We start from the raw sequence: 26676 nt of genomic DNA, 5'->3' as shown, positions 1-26676 counted from the left end.
AAGTAAAGACAACGATTAGCGACATTCTTGTGAGCTCTGATGAAACGCGCAATTTCTGCTTACCATCAACAGGTGGGCGCGGCTTTAGGCGTAGGGAGGTGCGGAAGCGCGTGCGGTCATTGAAGCTCCAGCTCTTTTGGACCTTTCCGGGGCTGGTGGCTTCGGGGACATTCTCCTGGCTCGGGGAGCGCCGGACGCCGGAGCCGGGTGGCAGTGGTGAAGCCTTGCTCCTGATGGTTTGGGATGAACGGGAGTTGTTCATCCGGATCCGATCCCGGAAGCCCATTTTACTGCTGACAGTGAAGTTAAAGTAGTTAAATACATGGAGACTCACTGGTGTTTTTGGAAAATGATGGGAAACAAATTTTAGCTTTTTGGTGTAGATTCTCAGCCATCCGGGAAATGGGGTTTCTTGGCGATTGACTAGAAGACAACTGGATTTTCTTTTCTAGTTTCTTAAATATGTTTTGCCTCTCACCTGAAAGGTTTCCACATTTCTGATCATTGATAGAAAATGGTGAACCCATCAGCAATCCCAACTCTGAAAGGCTAGGATTTCTTATTAATGACCAGAATCAAAGAAACATTTGGGTGAGACGTGAAACATCTTCAAAAAACAAGAGATTTCAGTTTTCTTCTATTCAAGCAGGTCAATTTCTGGTTTTGGTTGCATTGCCACAAACCATCCATTAAAGCATTAATACACCATGTTATTGGGAGGCATATGGAAAAGAGCATAATGGAAACCTAACTTAGTTAGAAAAGAGTTGGTTAGTAGAAAAAGAGGTAACAAAAAAAAACTTGGCCTCTTGAAGCATCAGGCATCGCATGAAGAAACAGAAAAAAAAAAACGAGAACACAACAAAGATATCCATTTTGTCAGCGAAGGACAGAGCAGCTGAAATACGGAGGAACTGTGTGCAATATTTACTGATTCTGCCCTAAGGAGTGACCTGCTGTTCCTGTCTTTTGCACCTGTATCAGCGAAATAAAACTGAAGACTTGCTACAGTGCTGGAGCAGCAAAAAGATTGTCCTGCAAACATCACAGAAACCACCTTAATCCCTTCAGCAGACCTTATGGGCATCAAAACATTAGCTTCAAAGGGCAGCAATACAAAAGGCATTTCACTGAGCACTCGGTACCACTCACCACAAGCCGAGTCAGGGAGCTACGCGGGGTCAACTGCTTACAGGAGAAAAGCTATTTGGCAGGCAGGCTGTACAAAGGATCGACTCCCTGATGCTGCTGGTAGAGCATGCTCTTGTGGAGATCTCCCACTCTGCAGCCACTCAGAGGTTACGTACTGTCACGGATCCATAGGCAACGGTCATGCACCGCAGAGCAGTTCCAGCCAAGTCGTTCACTCCCACATCTTTTCAGATGATATACTCTTTGTCTTGCGTGTGATACACATAAACCAGCTATTTAAAATAAAATTTAAATAGCAGGAGTAGGCTTAGAAGGGGCACAGCATTTCATAGGCTTTGGCAGGAAATGGAGGGGGGGGGTTTGTAGAGTGAAAGACCTTTGCATGCTGTAAGGAAAGGAAGTAAATGCTTTCCAGAACAGTGCATGCAAAGAGAAGCACTTTAAGCTCTGTAAAAAAATAAAAATAAAAAATACAACACAAGCATGTTGATTTGATACAGAGGTTTGATCGGTTTGAAACCGAAGAGCATGCACAGAGCTGTGAACCATTTTTATTCAAGAAAAAAAAACAATTAACAAAGCAGGAAAGCTGAATGTTTTCCACAATATCAAAGACCTTTGATGAGCAGAAAATGCATGTTTTTACTGCAACCGTATCCACACCCCATTGCAACCACAACTTTAAGTGTATATCATTGGCTTTGTTAGTGATAGACCAATTGGCATTTTTATTTAATATATTTTGAGAATGATTATTAACAAAACTTCCCATTTATTGTAGGAGACTCTGTATTTTCAACTAAAGCACAACTGCACACCAAAATTGAACATTCTTGCCTGACTGCAATTGGCTTTGTGTGCTTTACATCACCACTGTCCTATATGGTGTTGGCACCATTATGCTATGGGGATGTTTTTCTTTTGCAGGGACCAGAAAGCCAGTCAGAGTTGACCGGATGATGAATGGAGCTAAAAAAATAAATAAATAAAACAAAATTTGTTAAAGAGACAGTACACCTAAGCCTAGACCAGGGGTGGGCAATTCTGGTCCTCGAGGGTCAGTGTCCTGCAACTCTTAGATGTTTCTCTGGTCCAACACACTTGAGTCCAACAGCTGAATCGCCTCCTAAATGCAGTCTAGTTCTCAAGAGTCCTGCTAAAGACCTCATTATTTGACTGTGTTGAAGCAGAGATGCATCTAAAAGTTGCAGGAGACCGGCCCTCGAGGCCTGGAGTTGCCCACCCCTGGCCTAGATCAATGCCAGATTGTTACGTGTTATTTTAAAAAGAAAAATGTCAACAATCATTTTGAAGGCTGAATCTGAATCTATTCTACACTTTCAGGTTTATTTGTTAAAATCTTTCTTCTATTTAAATTTGTTCCAGCTTATAAGATCTCAATAAAATACACTGAGGTTTGTGGCTGTAATGTGACAAAGTCTGGGGCTACGAATAACTTTAAGGGCCTGTCATAAGCCAACTGGGACTTTTGACATGAATTTAGCAACCAAATTCAGTCCTAATTTTTCAAGCATTTACGAATCAAAACCTTAAAATGTATTCATATATTAAAGACTTTACACAAGTATTTGTGGACCAGAATGCAGTGCCTGTTTAAGACCAGCTATGGCCGCACACATGAATATTATTGCTTCTTATATGCAATATTAATGCAACATCTTTCTGGAACTCACATGCTGCGAATGGCGTTTTTGCATTAACTGTAAGAAAACATTTAGAAAGCCACTGCATCCGGCCCACAAATCCTTTGAGTGCTTCAGGCAAGGTAGGCAGGATGTGTTGCTGAAGAAGTAAGAGTTATCGATCTGCTACGTTTTAGCGTGCCCCGTGCACAGGATTGTTGCTGCGGGTACCTCTGCTTGCGCCCAGCATGAATCCGGAAGAGACCTCGCTTTTTAGAAAGGAGCTGACTGGGGAGACACACAAGGCAGAGGGAAAGATGGTGAGGGGCCGAGAGGGAAGTGACGGGAGTGAGGGTGGAGGAGGACAAAAAGTCCTAGGATGCAACCTGGGCACACAGTGAACCCATGAGAGTAAGGCGTAGCGAGGAGAAAGGGATGGAGAGTGGAAGGTGCAAAGCCAGAGATGCACCGAGAAATTAGATGGTGGCCTGAACTAGTGGATATTTACATTTAGTAGTGATTTGAAACTAAATAAAAACACTTTTTTTTCCCCCAACGGATGAATACGCCATAGTACTAGCATGTTGAAGGTGTAGCCATTTCAGTGAGGCGTTTAAAAATAAAGTCAGAAGTCGTTTGAAATTTATTTTTTTTTTATCACAATTTGACTTATTCGCTCAGGCAGAAATAATAAGTGGGAACTAAACTTTTAACAGATAATAGGAAGGCAGAACCTGAAGTTGATCTGTTTTATGCTTTTTGTCTTTCCAAATCTGTATTATGTAATATGATGGATTTAGAAAACAGCTTGGCTAGAGATTTCGGATGCTAGCTAATCATGCTAATCATTAAGACAGTAATCCATGATTTAATTTGCATTAAAATTTCAGCGATACCTTGCTTTACAGTGGCTGCTATTGGCATTAACTGACCTCTACTCCTATTGCGAATGATTAATGAATTTGCATGGAAGAGTATCTAAAATATATATTTTTGGAACGTTGCTCTTATTTTCTTTTTCAAATTATCCTTCTTTTTTTTTTAAATGGCCATAATTGATATTGGAAGCTTCTTTACAAGAAACTGATCTAAAATGAGTGAAAACACTGTGACCTATGCAATATTCTGCAATACACTTAAGTTCTAGTTTACAACACAAAGCAAGACAACAGGTGCATCTCAAAGTGAAGCGTTGCTTCTCAATGATCCGAATTGCCATTTCAAAGTTTTGCTTATTTCACACCACATTCAAGCAAAATGTGTGAATCATGACTGCAATTTTGGATTATTGAGAGAGACTCACAGTAGTGGGAGATGAGTGTTATTCAAAAGAGGATATAGCAGCTAAGGGTTTCACCTGAGTATAACCATCATGATGTGACAGCAGCACCTCAAAAACAAGAGAAATCTTCCAGAAGCCTCGATTCTCCAAGAACCCTGACATGCTTCTTTCATCAGGTGCATGCATTCGGCCTGTGAATAACCAATTAAATAACCAACCCTTTTGTTTATGCTTGTTAATATTTCAGATTTGCAATAAATTCACCCCAATCATAATCCTTTGACTAACAATGACCTTTAGTTTACAAGCTCATGACGTGAAGAACAAACCTGCATGGAACTTCTGCCTTCCTACGAACAGATGGAGGATGGATGCCGTGAAAAGGACAGAATGGACATAAAGGAAGAGAGGAAGAGGAAACCGATGAGTGAGGGGCGAGAGATGGCAGAGATGGCTGGGGCATGAGCTTCGCACTTTGCAGACAAAGACGGTAAAACGGTAAGAACTCAGGTTAGTAAAGGATGCTTAGAGGAAAACCACACCTCCATGGATTTGACTTTGTGTCAGTCAGTCCTGATTTAACTTGTGTCTGATGATCAGTGTGTGTGTGTGTGTGTGTGTGTGACTGTGTTTTTGGGCCTCCTGTTTGGACGCACTGGGGCGCTGAAAGAGGTGCGTACCTGTCCCTCGACAGATAGGGGGAGCTGTAGGGCCGGAGCCCAGACAGCAGCGTGTTGTAGGAGTTCTGCAGAACCTTCTTGGTGTTACGTTGTCGCTGGAGGTGACTGAACAGTAGCGTCAGTTCTCTGACGCCCACGTGCACAAATGAACAAAAAAAACAAACAAAACATGACAAATGAACAAAATAACAGAAACACCAAACAATGGAGAGCCACAAAAAGACCAATTAAATGGTCCAAACACTTGAGAGAAAAAGGATAAATGATAGAAATTATATAAATTAAGGATCCAAACCATAAAACTAAAACAGGCCTACAAAAAATGTTTGTTTTTTTTTTGTGGATGGGCGACTTTGAAGTTGTTTTTAATTTGCGGTTGAATGACTTTGACATGAGGATGACGGGTTTTTTTTACTGTTCATGTTTTCCATTGCAGTCGGATGACTTCTGCTCCCAGCATGACGACATATTTATTGATTTTTAGTCTGCAGTTTGACCACTTGTTTAAGACTGAACGACCTTCTTTATCGGTTAAATGTTAAATGCTAAATTTGTTACATTTGCAGTTGAACATCTTTATTTTGAGAATTTCATGTGTGTTTGGTGACTTTCGCAAGCAGGCTAGATGTCTTTTCTGTACACCAGGACTCTTTCGTTGGATGACTTGTTTGTGTCTCCAAATTTAAAACCTCATAATTTGAAAATAACTGAAATTATTTTCAAATTAATTTGAGTTAATTAATTCATCAAATTTTACTTTATGAAAATATGTTGCTTCTTTCTTTGGCTATTCAAAAGCCAGTGGAATTGATGACTCCTTGCAGAAGAGAATTAGTTTGATTAAATCCTTTAAAGTTGCATATAATGCTGTCAGATAAACTATCGTGCATACAGCATGTTACGATGTCTCCATTTATCTTAGTTTTACTATCTTGGGCAGGAAGTGGTCAGAGGCGCCCGTATTGCTTCAGTTTCTGACCGAAAAAGGCAAGAATATGTTTATTTCCTGAACATATTCTGAGGGATTTCAATATTATACTTAAGAGGCAGACTTTTCAAAAGCTACAAAAAGTGTCAGTCAAGTGGCAATAATACTCCAACACATCTAACAAAAAGTAAATTCAAAAGTAATCAACAATTTATTATTGATAAAGTTAGAAGTATTGTTTGAAAAACGTCCTGAGGTTATTTTAACAGACATAGGCTCCAAAAATGAATCAAAGTAAAGTTTGCATGTTCATATTTATTTATTTATTCCTGTTACAAAGCAGACTTTGTTATGAAGTGCAACTAGAAATCCTGCTTCCATTAAATTTCATTAAATGACTTGATGCATCATCAGTATATTACTGAACGACCATATATATCAGCAGATCCATTAGATAACTAAAATGTATCGAAATAATTTTAATTTTTACTGTTTTTGAGCTGATATCCTCTTAGCAGCTATTTTTTTGACTCATAAAAGTAAAAGGCTACGTAAAATAACTGTGATGTTTTAAATTGTGTTTCATTTCATTGGATACATGTAAAGGTAATCCAGATATATTTTGGCAAACTGAGCTGAAAACACGTTGTCAAAATTGACGAATGTACATTTTTGGTCACATTTGTTAAAACTCAAAGATTTTATTTTATTTATTTTTTTAAGTCCAGATTGAATTATTATCATCATGTAATTGGCTTGGATGTAAAAAATTGGATTACAAGGTGCTCAAAAAAATCAATATTTTTCCATTAATATAAAAAAAAAAAAAAATCAAAAAATCTCAAATTTGAGATGGGGAAATAATTTTTAAAAATCGCAAAAATAAAAATTAGAGCACAAATGGAAAATTAACTAAAGTAGATCAATAAAATTAAAGAAAACATAAAATGCATAAAAATGTTATTTTGTGTAACTACATAATGGTTGTGAGATTTCTGTGTTTAAAACTGAAGAGCGTTCGAGTGACAAAATGCTGTTTTATCCCACTAAATTAATCATATCATCTGAATAATAATCAGCTCCAACGTTTTTAATTACTTATTATTCACCTTTCGAGAGATACTGTCAGTATTTTAAGTGAGAAGCGGTTTGTGGTTCTTGTTGATTCGGCTCACTGCAGACCAGGCGGCCTGATGGCGACACCTACCTGAACGAAGGCAACATGCTGTCGTAGAAATACCATGTTGCTGTTAGATACGAGTGTTTGGCATCTGTAGAATAGAGACGCCATGCAGCCTAGAGGGAGACACAGGTCAGAGTCAACACTGGCCCAGGCGATGTGTGAGCAGAACATAACATCAGCTTACACTGAGTCAACCACCTGGATGAGATTTGCAGCAGGCATCCTCCTCTTCTCAAAGTGCTTCTGCCGGTGCTGCTCTTGAACCTTCAAGGCAAAGCCTGAACCCAAGATTCCCTAAAGACAAAAAAAGAAAAGCTGCTAATTTCGTTTTTTGTCAAAAATAAAAAATGTCATGTTTGTAAATACTGTGAACTTACAGCAGGCAGGGCGAAAAAGGAGACGCCCAGGAGGGCAAAGCCAGCTGCTAGAAGTCGTCCCTGCCACGTACGAGGCGTCTTGTCTCCGTACCCAATGGTGGTCAAAGTTATCTGAATGTATGAAGAAATTCAGGTCTCAGAGACGAGCTGTGATCCTCACAACATGTAAACTGTATGCAGCAGACAACCCAGCACATGGAACATTTCCCCTTTAGCTTTTTCCAGCTATTTTTTTTATTATTGCGAATGGATATCTAATCAGCTCCCTTTGCTCTGACACCTCAAAATAAAATCTAGTGATGCCTTAAACCCCTTATGACCTGAGTTTCAAATCTCCGCCTGGATATTTTTGCTTATTTTAATTGTATGCAGTTCTTTAAATGTCCTCTGAGTAAATATATTTGCCCATATATCCATAACTAGAACTTTTGATATCTAGCAAGTTCTTTTCGTATTTCACCCCTCAGATTAATTTCACTCCCTGCTACGGCGAGGGTAAAATTACCGTAATAACCCGATACTGGCTGGAAAGCGCAGCGGCTCCCCTTTCAGAAACCGCTGGAATTTTTCAGACACCACAACGTGTGGCAGAATTATGCAAATTTGGCTGGATAAGTTTAGGACTTATAGGGTTAAAATACACCTAATTATGACAACTAAATAGTCTGCCTGTGTGTTATTTCATCTAAGTACAAACCCAGCTGTCATGTGAAAGCCTCAGAGGTTTGTTGGAGAACGTCAGTGAAAAATCAACGAAGGCAGCAGGTCAGAAAAAATGATATGGAGTTCATCGCAGGGATACTCCGCGAAGCTAAATTCCAACTTTGTCCACATCAGAATCACATCATGAAAAATGGTGGTGGCAGCATAATGCTGTGGGATGCTGGTAAAGTTAAACCTTTAAAGAAAAACTGACATTGAATCAAATGTTCGCCTGCCAATGAGACAATCTGATTTAGTTTCTGTGACGCCAAGTCTTTGAAACTGCTGTTTACAGGTGATTCTTAGTCAGTATAAATAAGCATGGATTATTGTTGCAAAAATTACTGAACAAAAACTTTGAGTCTGTAGATTTGAAAGATGCTGGAAACAGAAACCAAGCAGCTGAAGCTTCGACAAAGTACTGACCCAGCGGAGCAGAACAGAATTTTAAGTCAGAGCTTTTAGATTTTTATTTGTAGAAAAGTTGTAACTACTTCGTGTAGGTCTGTCACGTAAAATCCCAGTAAATACGCACAAAGGTTTGTGGGTGGAACGCGATAAAATGTGACAAAGCTCAAGTTGCTGTTGCTACTTTTGCAAGACATTGTACTTCAAAAAGAAGAAAATGTGGCTTTAATGACTAAGAAGAAGAATCAATCCTACATCCTAAAGTAAGCTACATTGTATAATAATAGTAATACTAATACCATTTTTGCAGGAACCTTTGGAACTAATTACCATCTGAACAGGCACATGAATATTATAACATGGTTTAAATGACAGATATTTGATCATTATTGAGTGTGTAAGTAATATGTTTCATTAAATTGATATAATGGGTCGTATTAAATAAGTGTTCACTTCTTGCTACTCCTTTTCATTCAGAAGCATAGTAGTAAACAAATTATTTATGTTTGAACATGTTTTACTTGTCCTACTGATTTCTTTTTTAAAAAAAACCTATTTGAAAAAATAAATAAATAAAATCAAAATCGGATTTTAAGACCATTACTGAGATTACAATATTCAGGATTAAATAAAGAATTGGCTAAAAAATTAACCAGAACCGTACTAATTGTTTTGATTCAGTAGGTTTAAGTGTGCTGTTTCATGTCTTTTTCATTTTATTGTATTTACTGTTGGTCTTAACTTTTCATTTTAATCAACTGTTAAAGGTCCTTCTGGACAAATAAACAATACAATAAATGAAATAAAATAGTCAGCACAACGCCATAACCCTGTTACGCATTTATGTGGTTTTAAGCAACGTTGTTTAATCACCTATAAAGTTTTATTTTTCTTCAGTTTTTATAGCTAAGAAGAGACATTTAAATGCTCTTGAAAGCTTTGCCACCGTAAAAATATATTGTCACCACTCGCTGGAAAAACAACGAGGAGCCTGAGCAGCCAGGGCGGGGGGTTGTGCAGTACTCACAGTCCCCCACCAGAGGGAGTCTGCATAGGTGCCAAAATCTGAGTTGATGTCTTTCTCAGCCAGGTAGACGAGGAAGGAGGCGAAGATGAGCACCAGGAAACCGATGTACCAGGCTGTAATCAGCTCCTGTCAGGCAGAGAATGGACATCGATCACATTAGTCGGCAGCAGCTTTTTTAGCATCCAGATCCCTGCTGTCGTTACCATATCACTACTGTCATTATTGGCTAAGCTTTGCCTCATAATTGCGTTTGGCTTGCACTTTGACTTGGTTACGTTGGGAGAGCTTTTACATCAATTCATCATCATCATTGTAGCTCACTACATAATGCTGACAGCAGGATGTGCATCACTCCTGTCAGCAAAAGATTCCCCTCACAAAGCGAGCAGCTCAGATCAGATGCCCGTTTCAAGACGGGAAGCGTTAATTAATTAGCATGTTTTCTTTCACATTGCCTGTTAATAACCTGTTCATCCAAACAGTAACCGTCACGTACAACGCTCATCGTGCCACCCAAGTAGAAGCAAGCTGGGATAAAACTTCATATTCCTCAAATATAAATTTGAGCAGTCAGGTTTGTTTGGCAGAACAAGTGTAGCCGTTTGTCATTTCCACCTTGCTGTGAGCATAAACCACGGAGCCAAGTAGTTTCCAGGTGCCTCCCCGTCGGTCCATGCGAACCATGCGCAGGATCTGCAGGAAGCGCATGCTGCGCAGGGCTGACGTGGCGAAGATGTTGCCCTGCGTCCCCGCGGCGATCACCGCCAGCGATGCGATAAACACGATGAAATCTACAGCAAAGGCGTTCGAACAAAACAGCAACAGAAAGAGATAGGAAAAGGTCGTTACGGGATAGATGTTTACAAATGTTGTCCACAGGAACACACAGAACTGCTGGGTTTGATCGACTGTTCACACACAGACTCTGACCTATGACACAGAAGGGCTTCCTGGCAAATCTCAGGCGTCCCTGCCATCCCCGGTATCTGCAGCAGCAGCCAGCTGCCCAGATCCTGATGAAGTACTCCAAGCCAAACACCACGATCATCACAAACTCCTGCAAATCACACACAAACACATCCGTCGCATTTTGATCCATTCATCACAAACTTTCTCTAGGTATTTGCATGCACAGTGCGTTACAAGTTGACCAATTCACACAGCTTTTTCTATATTTGCATCCTCAACGCTTTTTGTTCTGACGTCGCAGACCAGTCAGAGTATTTATGGCAACTGTGGGTTCAGCATTTTACCCAAGAACAGTTGAGCATGAAGCAGAGCTGAGGACGGGATTGCCAACCATCCAACTGGAGAGTTTCGTTATATCACAGCATTTAAAAAGACAATAAATATAAATCTCAGAAAACAATCATCACAATAGAAGAGTGGGGTAGACGAGGTCATAGAAAACCTCATGATTATTTCACCAAATATGGATTTCTGAACTCTTCCTGAGTTAAAACATTAGTGTTGCTGTTTCTAAATGAATATGAGCTTGTTTTATTTACATTATTTGAACTTATGTTAAACACACTGCATCTTTTTCATTATTTTGACCATTTCTCATTGTCTGCAAATAAATAAAAAATTTTAACTTGAATTTCAGAGACATGTTGTCAGTAGCTCATAGAAGAGCACTGTTATATCATTATCATTGTCACTTTAAACATCGAACTGCAAGATTTCAAAATTATTTATAAAACAGGAAGACAAACTAAGCCACAGCTTTATTTGTTTTCATTTAATAGTGCAGATTTCTGGACTCCACAGGACCAAAATGTCAATAAACGATGGCGATAGTGTAAGTAAAGTCCGCTGACGGACAGCGTAAACTAAACGAGTGTGAAAGTCGGGAGCATTGCTGTTAAAAGACACAAAATGATGAGTAAGGCGGGAGAAGAGAAAGGAGGAGGTGGATGAGTCAGGTTTGGAAGGAAAAGTGAGCATCCATTAGTTTTCACTAAAGCAGCTAAAGCACAGAAGAAGAGAGGTGGTTAAGGGACGGCTTTTAGGATTAGAGCTTCATGTCTGTGATTTCCTGCAAAGTCAACATCACCTGAATCCACTCAGCTCCTTACACAACTACCTCCATGATGAAGTCAAACAACACAAATACAAATATATATATATATATATATATATATATATATATATATATATATATATATATATATATATATATAAAGGAGACTGAAAATGCATGCTAAATGTCACTTATATATGTCAGATGAAGAGGAGGTCTTACCAGGATGAAGAGGCCTTGGTTGGCCATCTTTTGGTACTCAGGAATGGTCGAAAACACGGACAACACCAAGCAGCTGAACACCAGCAGGAAACTGAAACACACATATTTTGCGAATTAAGTTACCGATTTTTTTAAGCAACACTTTGATTTATAATCAGGCATAAGCTACACGTTTGAACACATATGACGGAGCTCTCAGGTCAAATGAGCTGAATAAGACTTACTAAAAAGTGTAGGCTTCACTTTCTGTGTCAGTAAAACAATACAACACTGTCAAATCTCTTAAATGTCCTGCAATTTTTATCCAAAATAATAAAAAAAAGAGAGAGAGAGAGAGGATGAGAGAGAGAGATCGTGCTAACAGATATTAGCAAAACTTTATGAGAAATGAACGCATATGAAAGAAAGTTTGAAGATTTTCAGTGGCAGATTACCAATTATTTAATTGGAGCGCACCAACTGTGGTTGTAAAAATATACATTTTGTTCCCTGTAAATGATATTAGGCTTTAGATGGAAACGTGGACATTATTTTGCATTTCCAGGAAGTTTGACAAAAGCATTTGCTGTGTCTACGGTTATGATTGAATCCGAGATTGCATTAATGGACTCTCAAGAATCATAGTTGTCCAATAATGTATAATATGTTCATGTACATAGAAAAGGTGTCACACAAAAAAACACACAGGACATAACACTAATGAGTTAAATAAATTATTGCTCCAGAAGTTTACACAAACACAAAATGTAGTTACAGAGAACGAAAAAGAATCAAAACATTGTGACAACATTTATTGAAGCTGCAGCAAAGTTTCATGGTGATTAATACATTTGCAGTCCTTATTAAAGGTCGCATTTTGCCACTATCTGGTGGTCAGAGACTGAATAAATGTGGCTAATAATATTCATCATCGTGACAGAAAAGCAGGCTGTTTGAATTCCTGCTGATGAATTCAGAAAACCGAATTAGAGCAACAAGCCAAAAGGCTTTTGAGAATATTTCAGTTCATGTACCGTTTAGTTATGACATATTGTTGTTGCATCTCAAAATAAACCTTTAAAAAATGTCACTGGTGTGAAATGGTCGTTTTTTTAAGGAGGCGATAACTTCAGTTTGAACAAAAAGTTACAGCCCCACTCCAGCTTCAGCGCCGCACCGAAATAAAACCACATAAATAGTGAATAACTGTGCCTTGTGTTTAAGCTGCTCTCAACGCTGGTATAAACAACTCATTTTTTTCCAGAGTTATTTCAGATGTAGGAAGCTTGGCAATTATTTCATTCAGCAAAACATGACTGTTGAGGGGAAATATTTAAGAACAAGTTATGTTAGGTTTGTGAAAAGAAAAAGATATATTCTGTTAAGGAAAAAATGAAGATTCAAGGATTCCTCAAACACACATGAACAAATCAAACATTCTAGTATTTAACGAGAAAACAACATTATGATATAAAACAAAGCTAAGAATGACATAAACCCCCCTATAAGGCTAATCAGTTCTCATAAGGAAAGTCATTATGCTTGAAAAAATCTTAAAGAGAAATTTGCTCTGACAGAAAAATCAATGCATCTGTCATATCTGTAAAGAGAAAGAATAAACCGAGATTTGATAATGCACACTTTTAATTTTTTTCATTTTATTTAAACAGGAAGGTTTTTTTTGTTTTGTTTTTTTTAAGAAATGGGTCATTTCTGATAAATTTAAGTTTGCTTTTTCTACTCTCACCCTTTAGGAAAATTATTTATCAAAAATCTAATAATAACAAAAAGCTCCTAATAAATTTTAAAAATGTGAAAGAATGTTACACTTTTTTAAATAGATCGATCTCATGCTATGTCTATGTAGGGAATCAAAACCATCCTGATGAATCTAACAGTGAATAACTCGGAGGCTTCAAGTGAAAATCTGCGAGTTTAAAACATTCCGTTTTGTTTCTGCTTTTGTTTTCCACGTCCTCCTCAGAACCGCCACTTTGTCAACACAAACAGGGAGGAGGACTCAGTAAGCAGCTTCTCGGGCTGTTGTGCCATCTGCCTGCATAACCACAGTTTGCAGCTGGTGAGACGCCACAAATAGAAAGACAAAGTGGACCTTAGACGGCCAGGAAGACACCGGACACCGAGCGTGAAAACACAGACACCCCAAATTACCACTGTATGCTTTCTCGGTGTGGCGAAGCGCACACAGCGGAAAGTTTATGCTTCATAAACGGAATAGTTAGTTTAAAAAATACAAAATAAAAAAATAAAAACTTTGATGACGCTGTGCAAACATTGCATTTTGGTCATTCATCAGCTGAGTAACATGCTGACTAAACCGTCTGACTTTTTTCCCCTCAATTAACTCAAAGCGCAGCGTATGCACGTCCACGACGAGGAGATTAGGTAGGGCAGCATCTCAAATGGTTTCCTCTTTTATTGACCCCTACTTTTTGACAGGAAACAAAGTGCAACACAGCGTGGCTTTTATAAAATATACACGAAGGATTCCCAGAGGTAAAAACATGAAGAAATAACCATGATTTCTCTTTTTAGCAAAAGTTTCAATATGCGGTGATGGATTTCCTAAAAGGAATCTGCGTACCCAACGTTTTTCATATTTGAAGTTTCCATGAAATATATACATGTGAAAGATTTAAATTTTTACAACCTACAAGGCTAGGGTTAAGGTATCTTATTCACTCACAGTGACTAGAGATGCATGAAGAGCACTGCCACTAGTAAAGACAGGAGACATTTATAGAAAAGGCAGAGTCATTTTCAGCGACACACAAGCAGAGCCTCTGAATACCTAGAAAGATGGCTTCTTTTTCCCAGGATGCTTTGCCTGTGGTGCCTAGAGTGCGGCTGATCGCTTTTTTTATCATTGATTAAGGCACAAAGATTTAAAGAATCTGATGCAGAGATATTTCCGCCATTTTTGGACAAGTACGTCCTGCTATCGTAGCAATGAAAATAAAACATACTAATAATTACGACATCAAAATGCAGGCAAATAAAAGGTCATGGAGGACTTTACAAACAATAATACAAACTAATCATCTTAATATATCCAGTTTACGGTGTGTGGGGTAACAAAACACTTAAATCTCATTTCACACGGGACAGCCTCAGTACATTCACATGTTCATTCAGGGAAAGACGATGAGGCAAATTTGGTTTATCTCTCTAATAATGTACACAGCTGACTTCTGAATACAAGTAAATCATTTTGTAGATTTTAGTGAGAAGTGTCTGGACCTTAATTTGAAGGATACAAGTCGGTGATTTACCAGTGAAGTCGGCCTGCCCCTCCTTTTCTTCAAGCTACGTTAGCATTCAGCCTGAATGCCAATACGGCAGGAATTGGGTGATTTGATGTCAATAAAATTACTTTAACTGAATTGTGAGCATCGTAACCTTAAGTGTAAGGTGTCTCCCTCAAGGCTGCATCCACTAAATCACCCAATTCACCAAAGCTGAAAGCAGACTTGGTACATTAATTCACAAAGTCACACGACGGAGGACTTGTGTGTCAATCGTGATGTAGAGCCGATTTTCCGTCGGATGTTTAAGTGAAAAGTTAATGTTAAGTTTGAAAAGTGAGAACTTTGTGGTAACTTTATCAGTAGTATTTGCCTTGTGAGTCGGAGGCTGAGAGGGAGCAGGAATGTGTCATCTTTTAAGCCTAACCCCATCACAAGCCTGCTTCATGTAAGCAAAGATGGTGAATAGAAATGAATAAATAAACACTAAGAAAAAGAGATAGATGAGACACCAAATCCATGTGTGATGCATATGAAGAGGGAGTCATATTTCTGCTGAGAGAACATTTCCTATCCACCAGCCAGGACGGCCATCCACCATCAATCCCTCTCTTTCAAGGAAACATCAATTAGGACCAAAGGATCAGTTCCACCAGAACAGCAGAGAGGGAAGTCTGCATGGTTTTGACTTTATCTGGACCCAACAACATCTCACTATAAATAAAAAATTATTATTATTCATTTAAAAGTATGTCAGAACAAATACAGCAAACTTTGATGAGAAGATGAACAAGGTTTTGTCCTTCACCGTTTTAAATTTTTTAAAACAGTGACCGTCGTTTTGATATCTAAAGAATCCAGTGAGTCGCACTTGAACGCAGCACAGCAGGGCACCTGTTTGAGACGGTGGTACCAGGTTGGTATCAGGTGAACGCTACAGGCAGTGTAGCCTGTTTTTCTCAGAATGATGTCTTTTCAAACGAGTGATTAAATTCATGGTATTGATGTTAAAAAACTGTGCAGTTGGTCTTTGGTGTGGTCGTCCCCGTCTTTCTCCGTCGTCGCCATGGCTGAATAATTAACCGCAATGTTCCCAAAAATGCTGATTTTTTTACTGCTCTAGTTTTGGTTCCACTTTTTAAAGTTGCACAAATGCATGCTTCAGTTTCGCACGTAAACGTCCCACATGTGTACAGATTTAAAAGAACGGTTTATTAGTTCAATAAACACGCGTGCCAAACCAAAAACACTTTGCCAAAAATGTTCAGTAGGAATACTTGAACCATTTTATCCTGAGCTCCTAAATGCTTGTTGTTACCAAATTCTACTCTCCTCCAGACTCAAATTCAAAATTAATTTTTTTTGCACTTTTTTATATCGCTCTGAGCATTTGAAGAGAAAGTTTTAAACTTGAACCCTCCATAAAAGACACTCTCGTATAATTATTCACTGGTCTTATAAAAGATAGTTTGTGAATTTCCTCAAAATAATTGTCTGACAGGTATTGAAACGGGTCATTTTGGATTTTCTAATGGGTTTAAATTCAGTTATTTGGTCAAATGAGTGATGGGTAAAAAAATTTTATCTGGTTTGATTTGACAAGTCAAAGACAAGAGCATGTGAAATTATGAATAACTGCATTTAGTCAGTATTGTTAAACTTTTGACTTTTAGAAAGTGGAAGAAGGAAAACAACCCCCATTTTCCTTTTTCCATAAATTCTTCACTGCATTAAAGAAGACCTCATTTACTACAACCAATATGGAAAAAATAGAAAAAGAAAGATTTAATAAGCACAATATTAATAAACTGAGCATTTTTGCCATGCAGTGGGCTCCAAAAGGATTGCCAAAATGCCATGGAGGAAATAACTAATAACACCGAGCCACTCAGGTGGTTCTCTGAAAGGCTGTCTGTATTAGTAATTGCCCCAGAACTACCAAAAGAGAATAATGCATGTTCTGCTTTATAGAGACAATGTCTGATTTTCTGCAAAAATCTAGCCAGGTGTAATTTGTCTCACGGACACCGCAGAGAATCCAAAAAAAAAAATAATGCAAACCTAGGGAAACAGGTAAGAGAGGGAAGGTTTGAAAAAAAAAAGCACGACATAACTCCGCGCTGAAACGCAATGCCGTTACGCTCCACAAGCTGCTGCACATGTGTTTAAAGTGTGCGCCCTTTGAATTCAGGGACGTAAAACTCCCGAGGGACGTCGGACGGCTGCAGAGGCAAACAACAAATACACATTCAGCAGCCTACATGGCGACCGGGCTGCTTTTAATGGACACAGGGCAAGGTGCTCTTAATGCTGTTCTCATGTAACCATATACAAGCAAAAACTGAGCTCTCATGTTACTTAGCATGGCCTCCCAGGATACTGACAAGCCAAAGCTCTAATAAACATGTATGACAATGTGTGCAGCTGTGTGTGTGTGTGTGTATGTTAGCACTCGCTGCTGCGTGCCAGCAAGTGCAGCAAAGAGAAGCAGACGTGGTGGATTGTGAGAAAATGCAGCCTTGATTCAATCACCTCGGTAAAACGGCTATCAGTTACGTACAAAACAGCAGCTGGAGGGAGAGGAGAGGACACTGATGAAGGCTGAGCAGGAGGACAAACCAGAGCAACATCTCAAAATGAAAGAAGTGTGGGAAAGGTCCTGACCCGCAATCTGAACCAGTGGAAACACAAGAAACCCTAAAGTTCAGTCACAGAGGACACATCTGCCACAAGGGCATCCTCTGGAAAACATGTGGCACGTCAAAAAGCATCATTTCCTTTCTACTTTACGTTACATGTCAAGGTACAACCTGTGATTTAATGTGATACACAAAGTAGTCAACAACTGTTAAAGGGAAGGAAAATGTTAAAATGCTTTTAACCTTTTAAAAGCATTTTAAAAGGTCAAAAACATTAACCTTTTAATCCTTTTAATACTAAAAGCATTACAAATGAAAATCCAAAAGTACACCTCTGATTTTCATTTTCGATTTTAAAACCACGAATCGCTGTCGTTGCCACTTTACAAAAATGCGCTACGTTGCTTTGTGTTGGTCCAACTCATCCAATCCCAGCAAAACGCGTTGATGTTTGGATACATTTGCGAGTCGCAGTGCAGATACAGATGTAAATACGCACTTAAACACATCTAGCAGAACATAATATTTATTTATAGGGGGCTCTATCTCGGATATATCGGTAACAATGTCAAACCCAGCACTTTGGGTATACAGTTACACACAGCTCTCCAAATTTTCTAACAGCTGGGTTGAGGAACGAGCAATAAGTACTAGAACAACAGCATTTTCTACCCAAAGGATCGGGGGGAGAGTGGAAAAGCAGTGAGTGAAAAAGAGGAGGGCAACTGTCGTCAGCAGGGGACGAGAAGGGAGGGGGGGGAAGCAGAGAAAGGTGGAAACAGTAGAAAGATATTAATAGCATTTCAGTCTCTTTAAATAGTGACTGCAGACGAAATGTGCTCAGGTAGGCTGCAGAGTACAAGCGCAAGCACAGCTTAGAACGGGCCATGCTGCAAGCGTGTGAGTAAGCCCCCCCTCCCTCCCACTCCTCTTTCTGGGACAGCAAACTTTTTTAAGGCAACAACTAAAAAAAATACACACGCACACGCAAACAAATAAGAGATGAAATGTGCAATTTCTGAACGAAAAAAAAAAAAAGCTGACTGAGCAATTCATGGGCTATGGTGATGATGCATGCTCCACAGTGTGTGTGTGTGTGTGTGTGTGTGTGTGTGTGTGTGTGTGTGTGTGTGTGTGTGTGTGTGTGTGTGTGCGTGTGTGTGTGCGTGTGTGTGTCTGCGTGTGTGTGTGTGTGTGTGTGTGTGTGTGTGTGTGTGTGCGTGTGTGTGTGTGTGTGTGTGTGTGTTGTTTTGTGTGGTTACCTGACATGAAAGTGTTGAACAGAAGAAGGGAAACCTGTTTGTTTTGCTTTGAAGGCCATGACCTTCAGAATGTAACGCGATCAGATCAATTATTCACGTCTTTGGAGCTCCCGGGAGAACCAGCGCCGCACAAGCTGAGCCGTTTGCGTCCACTCCTGGACACTTCAGCACAGATTAGTTGTTTTACATGCGACGGCCTTGGCAAACTGCTCAGCTGAGGGATCAAACGCAGCCACTGCCTCACCGACCAAAGATGATGCTTTTCTAACGCACTGCCAAATAGAGTGACACATTTACCTGCTGGAGATCCTCACCTCTGGTTCTAGAGGCCTTAAAGTAATAACACTATACATGCAAAAGTATTCAAACCCCTTGAACCTTTTCGTTTTGTCACTTAGCAACCACAGTCCTCAGTGTGTTTTATCTGGATCAGCACAAAGTAATACATCTTTCTGAATCAAAAATAAAGTTACAGAGGCTTTTAAAAGATTCTCACGACTAACAATAAATCTAGAGATACACGATGCTGAATTTTTGGTCGATATCTGATATGCCAATATACTAAAACTCATTTGTCCGATAACCGATACCAATATTTTTTTGCTATACCTACTTACTGACACTATGTTGCTTTCTCTACTGTTGAGTTAAAATACAGCATTATCCTTGTCAATTTAGCATGGTGCCAAAGACAAATGCTAAAAAGGAGGCTGAAATTTTCACATTTAAGGACAAATTTATTCATGACATTTGCTCTCTCTAAGACAATGACAAGACTCAAACAGTTCAAATGCAATGTGCTGTAGGCATCATTGTCACTGGTTAGTCATGTAAAAACTATGCCTTTTATATCGGTGAGTTATTTTGTCTGAGGTCTGATATTAAATTTTACAGCTAATATCAGTTCGATACCAATACCATGCCGATAATATTGTGCATCCCTAAAAAAAATCAGACAATTAGGTATACGTGTGTATAAATTAGCCCCTTTTCTTTTTACCACTAAATAAAATCCAGTCCAGCTAGTCGCTTTCAGTAGATACCAAATTAGTCAACACAGTCTCCTTCTGTGCTGCTTAAACTCAGTATGAACCCAGCTGTTCAGTGAAAGCCTCAGAGGCTTAAGAGAACATCCGTCAACTAAGTTTAACAAACAAAGAGTTGGATTTAAAAACAGCACCCTGAGCTTTTAACATGGGTTTCCCCCAGAAAACTTGCCAGGCCCAGTGGTTGTGCGCTAGGGAAGTCATTCATGTCGTGTTTGAGTTAAAAAAAATGTTTAAAGTTGACAGGGGGGTATTTGAAAATATCACTTGACAATTATGTGTTACTAAAAGTTTGGAAGATTAATACGTGAACACCAACTATAAAGTCTTAAAAAATGCAAACATTTTAAAAAGACTTTAAAAAAAATAAGCAATGCTTAGCCTGGTGGGGGCACAAATAAAGCCTGGTGGCCCGCCAGGCTTGCAATACACTGGGGGAAACCCTGCCGCAATTCGTTGAATTATTACAAGAAAACTTTTTCTACATCAAAGGTAATTCAGAAAACGTGGTATGGTGTGGGGAGTCTTTTCTTTCGCATGAACTGAGGAGATGGTCAGATGTTATGGGAAGACGAATCGAGCTGAATAAAAACGAGTCGTGGACAAAAATTAAAAACTCGATAGTAGGAGCACATGACCAGTGGTGCCCCCCCGATGGCCACCCCCATCGGGGGGGCACCCCAAAACTGCTTGGAAAAATGTACATTTTGTGGAGGCACCACTGCATATGACTGGCAGGATGTTGGTCTATCACAAAGGAAATGAGCAGAGTTTTTCTATGCTGTGACGTTACAAAATGTCAAACAGTTCAAACTGTTTGAACGGCTGTAAGTGTTTATGCGAGGCGCTGTTGTGAGATAGATAATAGTAAAAGAGATTATTTGAAAAAGGGCTGCACAGATAAATGTTAAATGCTTTTTCCCGGTTTTATGCGCCATCCCAAAAAAGCAACATTTTAGTGTCTGTTCCCTGAAGCATGAGGTTTAATGAAGCAGAAATAATCCCAAAAATCCAAGTGACATTTTCAGTGTTTTAACCGTTTCTCTAAAAATTGTTTCCAAACCACAATCCCAAACACTATCGCCGAAGAACAGAACGCTCTGACGCTCACTTGTTTAATTTACCCCTCTAGTTAAACATTACACTTAACCAAATTCTTAAGTCTCAAAACCACATTTTCACAAATGTTTTTTTTATTTTATTTTTTCCCTCAAGATCTATTTGGGACAACACATTGTTCAGCGCACTCTTTCCCAGATACAAGCAGGGACATTAGCCTGTACTCACATGGTATTGCAGCAATCAATCCAAATAGTTTTGCTTCTAAGCTCCAGCTATCTGTTCAGTTATGGTTACAACTTCATTGTCAGGGTCTTTGGAAAGCTGCTTGTGATATAAAGGGAGGACACACCTGGCTTCTCACAAACCGTATAATGCATTCCCAGAGACCATTGTTTCTTCAAGTGGAAATTGTGACCTTGGCTGTGGTTCTCATGTGTCAAAACATGGCAGAGTAGTATCATTTCTTACTGGAATGCAAAAAATATCCTCACAAGTGTATCCAGAATGCTGACGTATTAGGCAAACAGGAAAAATTGTCTGATGCTGAGAACTACGGGCACAAATCAGAGTGAAATACGTCAGCTTTTTAATGTAGTGCTAAAAAAAGAAGAAAAAAACTTAAGACTTAAGATGCAGAAAATGTTTGTAATTCTAATTTAGTCTTGCATTCCTGTGAAAAGGAACTTGTCTTCCACAAAACCACTTGTATTTCTGAATCAGTTTTATGCAGTTTTTGTGATCATCTGATACACAACCAAAACAGGAATCTACATAAATAACTCAGCTTATGGGTGTGCATCTTGAGTATAAATAGGAAATGTTTACACAATCGTTACAGTCCAAGTTAACACGACAAATCCGATCGGACAGGTGGAATAGAGATTCTTGAGTTAGAATCAGTAGAAACTAACTTACTTGGTCATGTCTTTGTGTAATTTGATAATCTGCGAGTAAAGATTACATAAGGTGGGGTGCTAGGCTTTACGCCTATCCACTTTTTTGAGAATCTATTTCTATTTCTATTTCTTAACTCAGAATATGTGGTATTAAAACATCCCTCACCGTATTTCTGTCATTACATTACCAGGCGAGATTACAGTCAATCAATGTGTCCATTATATCAGATTATTTCAGCTTAATAGATGGAAGACTAATAGTTTTTTTTATCATCCTGAAAATGAAAGAAAATCAACGAGATACAATAAGGCCATAAAAGGCAGCAAACATCAATGTCATCATGGATTCAGACCAAAATATTACGTTTCATGTAAAATCTATAGCTAAATCAGCTTACAGACATCACAAAAAAAGAAAAGTGTTTCCTGTCATTACTGGGTAAAAACAAGAGCATGTCTTTACTTTCAACAGATTTGATTAATCTCTGGAAAAAATAAGCAAAAAAAAAATCACTTTATCTCTAACAGGATGGGATTAAAACTATCTTATGCATGATGTACGCTGCTCAGGTGTGATCCTTGAATATCCCTCAGTACAACTGAGACTTCTTCATCCACTGGACCAACAACAAATGTAGCCGAGCAGAGCAAGCCCTCCATTTCAAATGCTTGCAAAGACTAATTAATGCATGCGGAATATTTCTGAATCACATTTTTGCCACTCGTTTGATGAGTATATTTAATTGCGACAGTGATGCACACTCAAGATTTGACATCTGCCAAAATATCAACAATATTCAATATGAAAAAATGTTTTATGAATCCTAATTATGCAGCATCCCACGTAGATGTAGTGTTTTGTGTTGAGCGTAAATTGAAAAACAGCCCATTTTTTTATACATGCGAAAGCAAGCCACTGTTATTTTCCTTTTCTCTTTTGCACTTAAAGCTGGTGGTGTCTGGTTGCTCTGAGGAGTAATTATGCAAAAACAGGGTGCACGGCTGGCTGGAGGCTGAAGAAAAATGTGCCGAATGACCACATATTTAAGTAGTAAATGGAGTGAAATTAAAACGTAACCGCAGAGGGAGCATAAATTTGTGACGTGAGAACGGTTTCATTGGAGGCTGCTCGCACAAGTTTCAGACTTTGTGTGTTATCTGGCAGGATTGTTGATTCACGGTAATTTCGTAATTGGCGACGCTTTGACTAGCAAGATTCAGACGTGTGCGTATTTTACAACTTCAGGATGATTCAGTGTGAAATTGTTCTCATAAAGATTTGTAATTTATGTGGCTGCAGAAAAAAAAAAGTGGGCTTATCCACATTATTTACATCAGTTGCCCACAAATCTGGAATAATGACCGTAATAAAAGCCCCAATGAGCTGATAATGAGGTGCTCTTTTTGGGTTCATCAACAGGAAAAAAAAAAAAAAAAGTCTCTTATTGCAGCCCAGTTTGCGGCGTATGACATTCTCAGGTTTGGTCAGAGAAAATCACAACACAGACTGGGAGAGTCAGCTGCACTGGCATTTAGCTGTGCTACAGTTACCTGTAGCCTACCAATTAGCCAACAAACATTTTTATTTGCAGCACTGACAGCTTCTTTACACAACTTGTAAAGGAGCTCGTAAGATGTTCTCTAATTGCAGCTCAGACTTCTTACAGCTCATGTTGCATTGAGTGAGCTTTAGATGCAAGTCTGGATGCAGTTGGATTTATAGCAGGGATATAAAAAAAATTAAAAGGCTACACCACAAGAGCGTCTGTGTCGCACATTTTGTTTAGCTCAAGGTTTTAATGAAGGTTTTATTCACTTTATTTACATCAGTTAATTACTGAGCTGGAAAACTTCAAATATTTCTTTTGTTTTCATGTGTTAAATGTTTCAGATCATCAAATGAACTTTACTACCAGGGAAAAGATACCTGGAGTAAACGCAAAATGTGAAAAAGCAATTGCCACGTAAACCTTATAACAGGTTGTGGCGACGTTTGAGGCTACAGGGAGGTGATTTACGATTTAAAGTTCAAACTGTGGGTAGACCTCTCAAACACATTTATTTTGGATTTTGAACAGTTTGCTTCAGATTACATAGCACACGTGTTTTAGATCTTAAGATCCTGAACTGATGAATAGACATTAATCTTCAGGATTTTCTCAGAGAGCAAAACATTTGATTCCATGAATAAGTAAAAGCGCCTCAGATCATCACAGCACCACCTCCATATTTTACTGTCATTATGATGTCCTGTTTCTGAAACCCTGGTAGTTGTATGACAAATGATACGGAATAGAAAGCTTCACAATAACAGCCAGAATATTTTCTCAAAAGCCATTAGAGTCTCTTCTTATTATCGAGGGGGTACAAGCGTTTGCCATATCTTACGTGATTTACACCAAAGAACCTCAGATTTCGCTCAAATGATGTCGAAGATCGGGAAACAGTCACGTAGCGTCTCACAGGTTTACTGAAATGACCACCACCCCATGACCCTAAAACACATGTACACCCCACACACCCCCTGCCCACTCTGCTGAGCTTGTGACTGGATTTAAAGCCAATCATCATTACTCTGTGACACGTCTGATCTGGTTTCATTGGCAGCAGGGACCTCAGGTGATGTATTACGCAGAGTCAGGGGCAGCTCTTCTGGATTGAAAAGCGAAACACAAGAAAGTGGTGGCGGTGACATCTGAACTCGCTAATGGGATTGGCCCACAACTTTGAGGTTCCAGAGGCGTGAGAAAGTGAGCAGAAGCCACCACCGAACTTGGTAGTCAGCAGTTGTGGAGGAGAAACTGACAGGGTTCTCAAAGAGCACAAAGAATCGTTTACACGTTGCCGTGTATGCAAGAAAATGAGTGGATTTTGTAACACATCATCTCGTCCACATCTACGGAGTATGTGTGATGTCTTTGACCGACTCCGCTTTGCGTAGCAGCTGTACGACAGTACAAACTCTGCAGAGGGACTTGTTTAAGCAGTGCGTACACGTGCGTGATTGACAGCAACCGAAACCTTCTTCTGTGCTCTTGACTGTCTCATATTTTATTATCAGGACAAAGTAACGGTTTTAACAAATACATTTTTATAAAAGTGACATACTCCGTCTTTAAATCTTCTTCAGTGCAAACTGAGCAGCTGCATAAGTGAGGGAGTTGCTGTTGGTTAATTGTTGTAGCATTTGAGTTTTTATGCATCTTTGCATTGCATATAGAGTCTCAGAGTTGCGATCTTCATGCCACATATTTTTTTTAATTTATTTTAGAGATGTTCAAAGATCTTCAGTCGCCTGACTTATCTGGTGATTAAATTCTGCATGCCACAAAGTCAATTAAAGGCAGGCTATGCTGAGAGATTATTTTCTCCGTCACTACGTCCCTGACAGAAATGTGATGGAAAACATGCAATATTTGAGGAATTGATCACTAGCTTAGAAACTTTATGTACTGACATAAAGACAGCTTCATCTTTCATATGTCAAGGGAGACTGTGAGACTATTTAGGCATTAAGGTGAAAGAAGACATAAAAATCCAATAGAAATTTAGGTAGGCGAGTACATCAGCTCTGACGGATTTAGTCAAGTTCTAAAAGCATATTTGCTCAAGACTTTTCACACAGGTTGCAGTAACGATTTCAGAGACTAACAATCGACTCACTTATCAAATCTTGTCAAGGGACTTCTTTAAAGATTGCCTTTCATTGTGGAAAAATAAATAACTGATGCCTGAAAGGCAGACGATCCTAAAACCTATTTTTAATTTTGAGTAATAATCAATTGACAGTTAGACAAATAACAGAGGCAAAAGAGTAGAATCAATAGAACATCAGCTACTTAGCTAAACGTTCAGAAAATAGCCGCAGAGTGATGCATCGGTTGGCATCGTAGCTTTGCAAGAGCGTTGCGGGTTGAATCCTGGCTTGGGCTCTTCCTGATAAGACCGTCTCAGAGGGCTTTTGCCCCAAACTGGTTCCAGTACTGAACTGCTGCTAGTGCTTGAGTAGTACCAGTTTTCTAGGTTTCATCTGCCGCTAACTCTGGTTCTGCAAACTGGAGCGTTCCGGGTCAAGAGGAAAGGACTACTTTTGTGGACTCAGATTCAAGGGTGTCGATTTGCAGGAATACTGAGATACTCTATTGTTATATGGTTAAATAAAATTAATATTGGATCAAGCATTAAGTAGACATTTACAGAGCTGTAATTAGGGGACACTCAGCTGAAACCCTTATAGATCTAGACTTCGAGAAGAACTGGAACCCTGGAAGTACTTTTGGTAGGAAAACACAGCCAGAGCAGAGGTGCAAAGTCCAGTCCTCAAGACCTTCATCCTTCAACTTCACTATGATTCCCTGAATCAAACGGATAAATCCCATCATCAACATGTCGTTTAGCTCTGCAGCAACCCGGTAACGAGCCATGCGTTTCATTCAGGTGCGGTAGAGCAGGTATTCATCTAAAGGTTGCATCGTAGCTCTCAAGGACTGGATTTAGCTGCTTTAGAGGGAAAATGAATGAAAGGAATATAGATCACAAAATTTGTTGTCCTTCAGGGACGGTCGATGTCATGGCTGCTGAGATTATCCCAGTATATTACCAAAGCTGCCACAAACAATGTCAAAAGAACATTTTTTTCTACTGAAATATGGACAGGGTCGAGACATAAATAAGGAGGCTCAGTAAAAAAATAAATAAATAAATAATGTTATGGTGTTCATGCTTTTTTGTGACAGAGAAAGTAAAACATTTATAGGAGTTAAAGCTATAAAAGATACGAAGGGAATTAAAGGAGGAACACCCCCAACATTTCTTCTGTGTCACCTCACTTAATTTATCCAAAGGCAGCCTCACGTGTCGGCTTTGGACTGCGGTGCAGATCACTAATCCGCCAGCGTA

The 26676-nt window shown here is 39.1% G+C and overlaps 1 protein-coding gene across 4 annotated transcripts in view; it reads right to left on the bottom strand.

Moving 5' to 3' along the window:
• The window catches only part of kcnq4 (potassium voltage-gated channel subfamily Q member 4), a 62103-nt gene that overhangs the window by 11128 nt on the left and 24299 nt on the right, over positions 1 to 26676 (bottom strand). For 3 of the 4 annotated variants that reach the window (XM_081612635.1, XM_081612633.1, XM_008421933.3), the window contains 9 exons: positions 11628 to 11718; positions 10313 to 10439; positions 9998 to 10173; positions 9383 to 9508; positions 7246 to 7356; positions 7067 to 7162; positions 6893 to 6981; positions 4758 to 4883; positions 64 to 293 (listed from right to left, as the gene is read on the bottom strand). In XM_081612635.1, coding sequence (XP_081468761.1) covers positions 64 to 293; positions 4758 to 4883; positions 6893 to 6981; positions 7067 to 7162; positions 7246 to 7356; positions 9383 to 9508; positions 9998 to 10173; positions 10313 to 10439; positions 11628 to 11718 — 1172 coding nt within the window. The remainder of the gene's footprint in view (positions 1 to 63; positions 294 to 4757; positions 4884 to 6892; positions 6982 to 7066; positions 7163 to 7245; positions 7357 to 9382; positions 9509 to 9997; positions 10174 to 10312; positions 10440 to 11627; positions 11719 to 26676) is intronic. The other variant, XM_008421935.3, reaches the window with a different exon arrangement.

The sequence above is a fragment of the Poecilia reticulata genome, chromosome 11 (genome assembly GCF_904066995.2).
Source record: "Poecilia reticulata chromosome 11, P_reticulata-male-v2, whole genome shotgun sequence".
Classification (NCBI taxonomy): Eukaryota; Metazoa; Chordata; class Actinopteri; order Cyprinodontiformes; family Poeciliidae; genus Poecilia; species Poecilia reticulata.
The sequence above is the reverse complement of the archived record's forward strand: the minus strand, read 5'-3'. Positions and strand labels throughout refer to the sequence as shown.